At 46.0% G+C, this 11,290-nt stretch overlaps 1 protein-coding gene across 1 annotated transcript; it reads left to right on the plus strand.

The window, feature by feature from the left end:
• The first annotated feature begins 2,757 nt into the window (after positions 1-2,757).
• Positions 2,758-4,367, plus strand: GPR45 (G protein-coupled receptor 45). Its single transcript, XM_049784409.1, has one exon. The coding sequence runs from the start codon at positions 2,853-2,855 to the stop codon at positions 4,143-4,145; it is 1,293 nt and encodes a 430-aa protein (XP_049640366.1). The 5' UTR covers positions 2,758-2,852; the 3' UTR covers positions 4,146-4,367.
• The last annotated feature ends 6,923 nt before the right edge of the window (positions 4,368-11,290 follow it).

The raw sequence follows: 11,290 nt of genomic DNA on the forward strand, positions 1-11,290 counted from the left end.
TCAGCTCAAGCAACATATGGCTACTCCATAAACCTTCAGAGTTAACCCTTGGAGGGAGGCAGCACTGCTAAGTCAGAGTGTTGATACCAAAAGATCTGGAAAAGGTCCCAGCCTGAGTAACCTCACCACTCACCCTCACCCTCCCAAAAAAAATAATAATAGATACACGAAAAATTTGATCAGAAACAAAGACAAGAGTAAGCATTGTGAAAACACAATGGAAAGTCAACTCTGACAGAAATTGAAGGAGATTTCCCTATATTTCTAGTCCTAACACTTCTGGATCTCCTTATGCCTGCTTACTATAAGTTTCTGCTTGCCCAGAGCTTCAGTTTGTCAGTACCCCTTGTATTAGTTGGGGTGCACATAGGAAAGGTCTAGCAAGGCAGACTTTACTTCTCTCCTCCCTCTGGGGCCCAGATTTTTGCACAGTAGCATGATAGTATGAGAGGAAAACAGTGTCCAATGCATTCTTATGGTCTTCGTTACACCTATTATTCTGTCTTATATAGTCACTTTTGTCACTAGCATTTCTTAGTTCAGACTTTCTGGCAAGTGAGTGAAAGTCTTTAAGTACCACCATCATTTGGGCAGGCTCTAGATTAAGATGCTATGGAACTAGTTCCTATTTCTAACACTTATGTCAGAAATAGTTGAGGATAAAAATATAGACAGGGAAGGTGCACCTTTTCCTTGACCTAGTATGTAGTTACACTCCAATAAGCTTATTGTAAGTTGAAAACAGTGTAGGTCAAAAATACATTTAAGAGGTCAGAGCAATAGTGAGCAGGTAGGGCATTTGCCTTGTATGCGGCCCACCTAGATTCAATTCCTGGTATCCCATATGATATTCTGAGCCTGTCAGTGTGGTGTCTGAGCACAGAGCCAGGAATAACTCCTGAGCACCACTGGATGTGGCCCCAAAAGAAAATAAGTGCATTTAATAACCTGACCTGCTGAACATCAGAGTTTTGCCTAATAATGCGCATTATAGGTGCTCATAATGCTTATCCCATCTAGTAACTGGCAAAATTGTCCCAACACAAAACCCACTTTATAATTAAAAAAAAATGTTGGGGCCAGAGAGATAGCATGGCGGTAAGGCATTTGCCTTTCATGCAGAAGGTCATTGGTTCAAATTCCAGCATCCCATATGGTCCCCCAAGCCTGCCAGGTGCGATTTCTGAGCATTTAGCCAGGAGTAACCCCTGAGCACTGCTTGGTGTGACCCAAAAACCAAAAAAAAAAAGTTGATGATCTCAGGAGATGGGTTTTTGAGAACACATTGGGATGCAAAAATACAAAATAAGATATTCTGTGCATGGTTTTTTCTGTTGTGGCTGATTATGCAGCTAAGATTCATCCCATTCTGCCATATTCCACCAACATGAGACTGAAATTTGAAATATGACTTCTACTGGACACATTACAAATCTGCACCATCATAAAATTGGTAAACATTTGCCAAATGGCCATTAAATTAAGCAGCCTATACAGCAGCTGCCTTTTCTGTGGGCAACTCAATATAGAGGCAATTGTGCTGATATAGAGCACTTCCATGAAAGTATTTGCCATTGTAACATTGTAATAGACATGGGTCACATCTCAAATTATATTTTTTTATCCATTTCAGTTCATTGATTTTGATTGGGTTTCACCCAATGCTGGTTGGCAGTTATTGCTAGCTCTGTGATCAAGAGTGACACCTGATGGTGCTTTGGAAACATATGCAATACTAGGGATTCAAATGGGACTGACAAGATGCAAGTGTCTTAAGCCCTGAACTATAGGAGCCAGACAAGGTAAACCTATTGTCTGGGTATTATGACTACTCTTTCTGGAGTTTTTGTACTTTAGCCTGGTTATTAGTCATTACAGACAAGAGGTAAAGCAGCCTCTGTTCGAAATAGATAAATATAGAGACCAGATTTCACTCATTCTTGACATCAGATCAACAGGTTCTGGTCCCTGTTCTTGCCATATCTGTGAGAAACAAAATAATAATCAATACAAACATTTGAGGAGGAATTTCCTCATTTGCACCAGCATTTCCAAAACTAATATAGCATCACTATAGTTATACAAGATCTTACTATTTGAGGAAACTGGGAAAGGATATATAGAATCTTAAAGAATTATTTCTTGCAACAGAGTGCTAAGAATGTAGTTCAGTGGAAAATTAATTGCCTTGCACGTTTGAGGACCTGGGTTTAATTTATAGCACTGAAAATAACTGGATAATCTGGAGAAGAGAGAGGACTCTAACATTATTTGGTGCAAAAACATGAGACTTAGCTTTGAACCCCAGTACCATCTGGTCTCCTGAGCACAAAGCTCTGTAAGTATCCCCAGCACTGCCAGGTGTGGATCCCAAACCAACATACATACACATCTATAGACATATTGACATGTAGATTGGGCATCTTCTCTGTACCAGTCACTGTCCCAAATATTGGGACAAACAAAAATCTCTGCCTCTAGGAAGCCATCATTCTAATAATGGAATTTGACTTATCCAAAGCTCTATTGTGTCCATTTTTAAAAACAAACACATGCCTATTGCATAAATATTGATTATGAGGTATTTGCTTCCTTATGAGGTGTGATTAAGTTTCCCCAGGTTACCTACCCAGGCTGACTTTTGCGGGTACCAACATTGTCCCCAAATGGTCAATGAGGAAGTTTCATTCTTTCTGTCTGCTTTGGTGCTGAGACTACCCATAAAGCTGACACCTGCTCAGATTGTCTCATTTCCTTCTCTTTGATGCTTTTCTTGGCTCTAGGCTACCAAGCATGATTGGACGAAGCTGTGGATGCAGCGGGGTTTCCCAGAGCCTGTGAGCCTGTGATGGATGAAACTTCCCATCTGGGCTAGAGCCCTCAAGACAGACACTTCTCTGGGCTGCCTAGTGTGCAGGAACCACAGGAGCCTGTGGGCGGGGGGATGCAGGGAGCAGTCCCTAACCCCCGGGGCGCTGTCGGAGCCTTTCTGGAACATCTGGACGAGCTCCCAGCGTCTGTCTGCAATGGCCTGTAACGGTACAGCCCTGGAAACCTATGAAGCCCTGCTGCTGAATGGCCCCAACGGGTCAGACTCCGAGGTGACCACCCCCTCGGCCCCACTGAGGATCTCACTGGCTGTGCTCATGTTGCTGATGATGGTGGTAGGGTTCCTGGGCAACACCGTGGTGTGCGTCATAGTGTACCAGAGGCCGGCTATGCGTTCGGCCATTAACCTGCTGCTGGCCACACTGGCCTTCTCGGACATCATGCTGTCCCTGTGCTGCCTGCCCTTCACGGCCGTCACTTTGCTTACCGTCCAGTGGCGCTTCGGGGACCGCTTCTGCCGCCTGTCTGCCACCTTGTACTGGTTCTTCGTGCTCGAGGGAGTGGCCGTGCTGCTCATCATCAGCGTGGACCGCTTCCTCATTATCGTGCAGCGCCAAGACAAGCTGAACCCGCGCAGAGCCAAGGTCATCATCGCCGTGTCCTGGGCTCTGTCCTTCTGCCTGTCGGCCCCGTCGCTGGCTGGCTGGACCCTGGTGGAGGTGCCGGCACGGGCGCCCCAGTGCGTGCTGGGCTACTCCGAGTCCCGGGCAGGCCGTGCCTACGTGGTGACCTTGGCCGTGGCCGTGTTCTTCGTGCCCTTCGGCGTCATGCTCTGCGCCTACCTGTGCATCCTGCACACGGTGCGCAGAAACGCCCTGCGCGTGCACAACCAATCTGACAGCCTGGATTTGCGGCACTTGCCCCGGGCCGGCCTGCGGCGTCTGCAGCGGCAGCAGCAGGCCAGCCTGGATCTGAGCTTCAAGACTAAGGCCTTCACCACCATCCTCATCCTCTTCGTGGGCTTCTCGCTCTGCTGGCTGCCGCACACCATCTACAGCCTCCTGTCTGTGTTCAACCGGAGCTTCTACTGCAGCTCCTCCTTCTACACTGCCAGCTCCTGCGTGTTGTGGCTCAGCTACCTCAAGTCCGTCTTCAACCCCATCGTCTACTGCTGGAGGATCAAGAAGTTCCGCGAGGCCTGTCTCGACCTGCTGCCTCCCACCTTCCAATTCCTCCCCAAAGTGCCTGAGCGCATCCGGAGGAGAATCCAGCCCGGCACCATCTACGTGTGCAGCGAGAACCAGTCTGCCGTGTAGGGGACTGTTTTTGCACCCCTGCCCCTCTGGCTGCCACGTCCCTCCCTGTCAGCATGGGCTGTGGCCACACAAGTCCCGAATGTGCAGCGACTTAGGAACAGCTGTGATGGGTCAGGGATGGTGAGGACCGAGTGGGGCTGGAAGAGGAGCAGAAGTGGGGTGGGGAAGGGGAAGAACAGAAAAATCAAGGGAGGAGAAACAGCTTGGGGTGAATATGCTTATAAAAAAAACTCAGTGTGTCACGCGTGGAGGTCACACCCAGGTCGGGCTCCTCTTCTGGCGCTATCCTGCTCCCTGATGCCAGTCTGCTCCCAAGGGCTGCATGCGGGTGGCACAGGGCAGGTGTGGGCGTTCCTTCCTATAGCTCAGGAATGCCTTTTGGATTGTGCCAAATCAACCATTCTTGAAACCAAAGTCGGCTGGGAGCAGAGTGAGGCCCTGAGTTCTTAGCGCCTGGTGGGCACTATGCAGAGGGCTTGGTAGCATCAAATCCCCCAGTGTACACGCTGTTGTCTGTGCTCCCTGTCCGGCCCATCCTTTGGAGCTCCTGCCGCCTCTCCCTCGCATGCCCCCTCCAGGCCCCAGCACATAGGCATATGCTCCCTTTCTCATGCTCACCTTGTTTATTCTGGCACTGCAGAGCTAAACTCACTGCAAGAGGCTCTGGGCCTTGTTTACATTGCCCCCAGGTCACCCTGAGGTCCAGGGCGCATGTGCCACCAGAGGCCTTCAGCTCTAAGGCTGTGGCAGGGGTGACAGTGGCCATGGATCTCTGCATCTCTCCTACCTCATACAAATCCACAAGAATATGACGGATTGTGATGGACTTGCAACCTCTTTGCCTGGCAGCCCTGGGCCCAGGCCGAACTGGAACCACTTAGGAGCTTCCACTTGTGCTATGGAGGCCACAGTGCTGAAGTAACGTATAGGCAACCAGGAGGCCTCAGCTGGGGTGCCCCTCCTGTGGCTGTGTCCTCGATGTCTGAAGCTCTCCTCAGAGTTCCTGATCCAAAACGAGTGGGAATCTAGGAGACACTTTTAAAGTCTGGTTCCAACTCTAACCATCAGGAACCATTGTCTGACTGTGTCTATGTCTCCCAGTCCCTCATTCCTTGTTTACCCGAGAAAGGGAGATGCTCAGTTCCCCATCCCTCTCCCAAACACTGATTCTAAAAGGGTGTTTTCTGCTGGTGCCCCAGACCCAGTGCCCAGGTCTATTCATCCATTCATGCAGGGAGATTTATTAAAGTTCTACTGTATGCACAGTGCCATGGGATAGGTAGTGAATGTGGGTGCAGCTGTGCCCCAAAGTTGGTCTGAACCTTCTCTCAGGATAACAGTGATACAAATGTGGCATAAAGCTCAGGTGCTCCCCTATTCTCTTTTGTTTCCTTTCCGAGAATGTCCCTAATGTAGTCATTTTCCTACTCATTCTCTCATTCTGGGGTCCGGGAGATGCATGCAGGGAAGGAAGCAGGGCCAAGGGGATATTGATAAGAGTTTAAGCCTAGAGGAGAATTTGACACAACACATCCAGTGGGCTGATGAGAGAAGACATAGTAGGGTACTTGTCTTGCATGCAGCCATCCTTAATTCAATCCCTAGGATGCTCCCCAATTCCTGCTAGGAGTGATTGCTGAATTCAGAGCCAAGAGTAAGCCCTGAGCACAGGCAGGTATGGTTCAAACTCATCCTCTCCCCCTCAAAAAAGGAAAAGAAAAGAACTTAAAAACACCCATATCTCATCTGTTCACCTACCTAGATGAGAAAGAAAAAGATTGAGGGCAAGCTACACAGCCCAACCTTGCAGGGAACTAAATCAGCAGGAACCCCTGCTGCAGGCACTTCCGAGAACATAGTTTAGGGGCTTGAATAAAACAAAAAGTACAGACGTCAATGAGTGAAGACACCAAAATGCGCATACCAGTCAGTGTTACATGATGTATGTTGAACAGTGATATCCATGTTACAAAGTAATACTTTTGTATATATTTTAAATAAAGTATTATTGTTCTTACTGTGTATGAGACTGTTCTTGCCAACATTAATGCACAAAAGCTATGATAGTAAACCAACAAGTCTATGTTCACCTCTTCAAAAACACAACTTCAGAACATATAGAATCAGGGATCGCATTGCATGCCTTGCACACGTCCAACTCTGGTTAGATTTCTGATAATTTCTTTTTTTTTTTTTTTTTGGTTTTTGGGCCACACCCAGCGGTGCTCAGGGGTTACTCCTGGCTGTCTGCTCAGAAATAGCTCCTGGCAGGCACGGGGGACCATATGGACACCGGATTCGAACCAACCACCTTTGGTCCTGGATCGGCTGCTTGCAAGGCAAACACCGCTGTGCTATCTCTCCGGGCCCAGATTTCTGATAATTTCTATAAACCCTGAGCACCATCAGAAATTATCCCTGAAACAGAACCAGGAATCAGCCCTAAATATCTTTAGATGTGGCAAAAAAGAGAGAAAAACAAAAGAAAGGAAAGGAAGGAAGGAAGAAAGGAGGAAGAAGAAAGAAGAAAGAAAGGAAGAAAGGAAGGAGGGAAGAAATAAAGGTAGGTAGGAAGAAGGAAGGGGAAAGGGAGGAAGGTAAGAAGGAAAGGAGGAGGAGGGAATGAGAGGAGGGAAGGGAAGGGAGGGGAGGAGAAGAAAAGGAAACAGGGCAGGGTCCTCACATTTGGTGATGTGGCTAAAAATTTATTCTAAGTAAAACCAGTGAGCCTTGAGCTCTGATGTCATGCCAATTCCATACTTCTCTCTGGTCTGCTGAGCCCTTAACAAATAAAAACACGTTTTATTACTAACTACTGAGAACTGTTTCTTCCCCAAGACTTGTGGAGCAACAGTCTCCTTCTTCTGCCAGCTTGTTTTCATCTGCTCTCACCCAAACTGTGCGTGCCTGCAGGTCAGGAATTGGTGTAGATCAGGGCTTTCGACAGGGCAAAGCAAAGGATCTTTGTTTGCTATTGGGTTTGGGTACAAGTCCAGAGATTCTGAATCTTCAATATTGATTTTATCTAAATTGTGGTTCTCAGGTGGTTCAGGAGACAGTGCCAGGTTACTTTGCACTGGAGCTATCATAGAACTATCCTCAACCTCAGGTGGTGGGATGCTCTCATAAAGTTCTATCTCATTTCTGCTTGACTTGGAGAATTCTGGATTCTGTGTCTGACAAAATGTCTGACTTGTTGGTTGCAACCCTAGGGAAGCCTGGGTTCTCAGGGAATCCATCACTAAGAAGGAATCAAGGAAGAAATCAGTCCCCAGGAAGTGAGAAACTCCCCCCAGATACCAGTGCATAAATTGTACACCTTCCAGCAGTGGGAAGTCATTGCTACCAGCTATTCTAAAAATCCTGGCTAAGGCCTTGTGCTAAAGATTGGAAGTAACTGTTGTAGATCTTACTGGGGTTCATGTGGTACCACTGTTTCTTGCTTCTTTCTCATATTTTATAAAACTTTCCATAAATTACATAAAAGTGACAAGATTTGGGCGGGCTTAGGATATAATGCTGTGCTTATGCCCAATCTCCTGATTCAAAAACACAGAGACAGGAGTGCATGGCACATACCCTGTCTCCCCTATCTATGTAGAGCTATAGAGTACTCTCAATTTCTCTAATTTTCAGAGAGAAAAAAATCACCCTGCCTCCTGCAAATACTATATTTATAAAATATTTAGTGCAATTCAGAGATATAGAGTACTCTCAATTTCTCCATTTCATATGGAAAAGACTCTTGTCATCAAGACAGAGATAGGATGAAGTGCTTCACATGAAAAGTATGCTCAATACAATTGTAAGTTTGATGACATTGGGCAGAACCTCTGAATACAAAGTATATTCGACATCCTGGTATAAATTCCAGCTAGGGAAAATTAAATTAGTTCCATCCCACTAACAGTCCTGAATGTCTTCAGAAAAAAATAAAAATAATAGGGCAGAGAGCTTAATATCAGTGTGGTCGTAGTTGGAGATAACTAGGACAACTAGGGCATCCTTGGTGTGCTGGAAGTTTACAAGTATAGAACATAAATGGTCATTCTCCTATTGTACCTCCCTATCTGGTAGAAGATATCCTTCTATGTAGGTTGAAAATAGAATGTCATCAGAAGTGATCAGAGAAGTTATTAAATTTAAGGGCTTAAATACCACTTGTCTGGATTACTTCCTATGGGCAGATTTGACAGTTTAGATTGCTGGCTTTCACCTTTGTTTTTACTCACCTTGAAATCTCGATTCTGTGATGGGCTGAGCAGACGCAGAGTTGTAGAATCCAGAGGTGGAGGCCAGCGGTGAGTTATCTGTGGGCTGGACCTCCTTTAGTTCTGTAGCCATTTCGGGGAATGAGTTGTAAGTTTGGAGGGCAAAGCCCCTATCTCCTATATATGACATGGAGTCATAGGACTGCAAAAAGGGACCAAGTTCTTCAGACAGTAGAGACCTCAGGGTGTCCTGATTATAATAATGCACCTGGTAGGGAAGCAACAGGCTCTGACTGTGATGTGGACCCTGAGGTGGTGTCTTCTTGACAAGTCTGCCTGAAAGGGACGGGTACATGTACAGAGGCACTGTGCTGTTGGTATGTGGGGTGTTAGGGTACTGAGCTGCCACTGCCATGGAAGAGACAGCTGTGTCTTGGTCAGTGACAGTCATAGTGAAGCCTCCAGGGGTAGAGGACTTCTTTTGAGCATTTTTAGTAATATCCCACTGAATAATAGTGTGGTAGGAAGCAGCTAAAATGATTGTCCGGTTCTGGCCAGACACTCCAGACAGCATTCCTGTGTTAATTTGTTGGTAAGGGTAGGCACTAACCATAAGTGGTTGATAAGGGATGCCAGAGGCTGGTGGTAGAAACCAGGCAGAGCTAACAGCTGGAACAGTTGTTGTGGAGAAGTTGCAGGCACTTCCTGCAAGGGAAGCTGCATTGCTTTCTACAGGAAGAAAAACCTGCCAAGAATTTGCAGTTCCCAATGCAGGTGGATGTTGGAAATTTTCTGTGGAGAATAAGAGAGTGATGAAAACATACATGAGCCTGATGATCTCTCACTATGACAGGATTAATATTACCATAAGCTTGTAGGCAAAAGAAAGCTTCTTATACTAACACTCACTGAGATACCAAAAGTCAAATGATTTTGGGTGGTTCAAGGGCTGGAACATTTAGGCACTTTGTGTATGTGGCACTGTGCTTCTAGGAAGCACAGCTAGCAAAGACCGGGTTGGCTTTGTACCTGGTTTTCTTGTATACAGGTAGTTTGTGCTAGCTCTTCCTGATCTTCCTGAATGCAAGGCAGTTAAGTGCCTTTTTCCCTCAACTATTTCTCTGGCCTCCATGTTAATTTTTATTACCAGGTTACAGAACCTAGACATGTGGACTTTCTTGCCAGGTCTCTGCTTTAAGCATTACAATGCCAGAAATCAGGAGAAAGAGAACATATTAATATAAGTATTTGTGGTCCATATGAGAGCAATAAACTCTTACCATTGCAATCTTCAGTTGCTTATTTTGCTTGTGGAGTTACTGTAAGCCTAGGGTTCACAATCCGGTAATTTTTTCACAATTTAAAAGTTTTAATGTTGCCATGCTTTACCAAGTTCTTCATGATACAGTTGTTTCAGCCATTAAATGTTCAAACACCAATCCCACCCCAGTGTGACCTTCCCTCCACTATTGTCCCCAGTTTCTTACCCCCCTCCCTAATCTGCCCCTTTACAGATACAAATAAATTTGCTTCATATTGTTTGTTACAAAAAAGGCTATTGGAATGACATTTTTAGTTTATTGTCCCAAATATAGTCTCTCCTTCTTGGTTCAGATTGGTCAATGCTTAATGACAGTTATCCTAAACTTCCTTACCCTTGCCTCTTTACAGCTGAGCACTCCACACTCATTCCCACCTCCCAATTTTTCTCTTTTCACTTACTTTAAATAAAAAACTCTAAGACATGTGGATACTTTTGGGAGCAGTATTGAATTTAAAATAGATTGTAAATGCAAGTGGAAAGACCATTACAGACACAATATCCTGGTATATATTACTTCTTTTCTACTATATCTACATTGTCTGTTTCTGTTGAAATACTCCTGTCTCTGATTTAAGTTTTTACATGAATACCATGGGAAAATCACTATTAGAAAAGAAAGGAACTACAGAGAATGAACACTCTCTAATATATAAACATATATGAAAACACATAAACCTATGTACAATGTATAAAATTGTGTTAATATATAATATTAAAACAAGAAAAATGCTGTGTGAAAGAGAAATAATTATAAAAGTAATTATATTATCATACAGCTGCAAATGTCAAATTAAAAACTAAAATAAGGCCTATCAAGTTATAGGTTAATATTTTTCTCCATTATTCCAAGCTATTTTGACTTGACTACTGAATTTAAGATAAGAAACCTAACAAACACTCCTTCCTGGGAGCCGGGAGTCTAGCAGGAAGAGGTTTGGCAGGCCCACGCCATGCCGGAGGCCTGCTTGGCCAGGCCTAGGGGGGGGTGCGGGATTTGGGTAACCCCAGCACCCCTCTGCCGCCTTGCTCCAGATCTCCAGGGCTTCCCCAGGCCACACCCCTGGGCAAGCCGGTGAGTTGGGTCCTTTGGTGGAGTTTGAAGGTACCCTAGGCCTTCCCCCACTATCCATGCGGCTCCTTAGGGAGGGTCTGGGTGGGGCTCTGAACTTCTGTTCTCCCAGCTTCTTGAAGGATCTCTCCCTCCTGGGAGCCGGGAGTCTAGCAGGAAGAGGTTTGGCAGGCCCACGCCATGCCGGAGGCCTGCTTGGCCAGGCCTAGGGGGGGGGGGGTGCGGGATTTGGGTAACCCCAGCACCCCTCTGCCGCCTTGCTCCAGATCTCCAGGGCTTCCCCGGGCCACACCCCTGGGCAAGCCGGTGAGTTGGGTCCCTTGGTGGAGTTTGAAGGTACCCTAGGCCTTCCCCCACTATCCATGCGGCTCCTTAGGGAGGGTCTGGGTGGGGCTCTGAACTTCTGTTCTCCCAGCTTCTTGAAGGATCTCTCCTTCCTGGGAGCTGGGAGTCTAGCAGGAGGAGGTTTGGCTGGCACTGGTAATCTCTGTTCAGTCTACATTTTCAAGAAACATTAATAGTACTCTCACAAGAAACATTA

The sequence above is a fragment of the Suncus etruscus genome, chromosome 12 (genome assembly GCF_024139225.1).
Source record: "Suncus etruscus isolate mSunEtr1 chromosome 12, mSunEtr1.pri.cur, whole genome shotgun sequence".
NCBI classification, from domain to species: domain Eukaryota; kingdom Metazoa; phylum Chordata; class Mammalia; order Eulipotyphla; family Soricidae; genus Suncus; species Suncus etruscus.

Coding starts and splice junctions, on each gene's coding strand:
- GPR45 (XM_049784409.1), top strand. CDS start 2,853: ATGAAACTTCCCATCTGGGCTAGAGCCCTCAAGACAGACACTTCTCTG.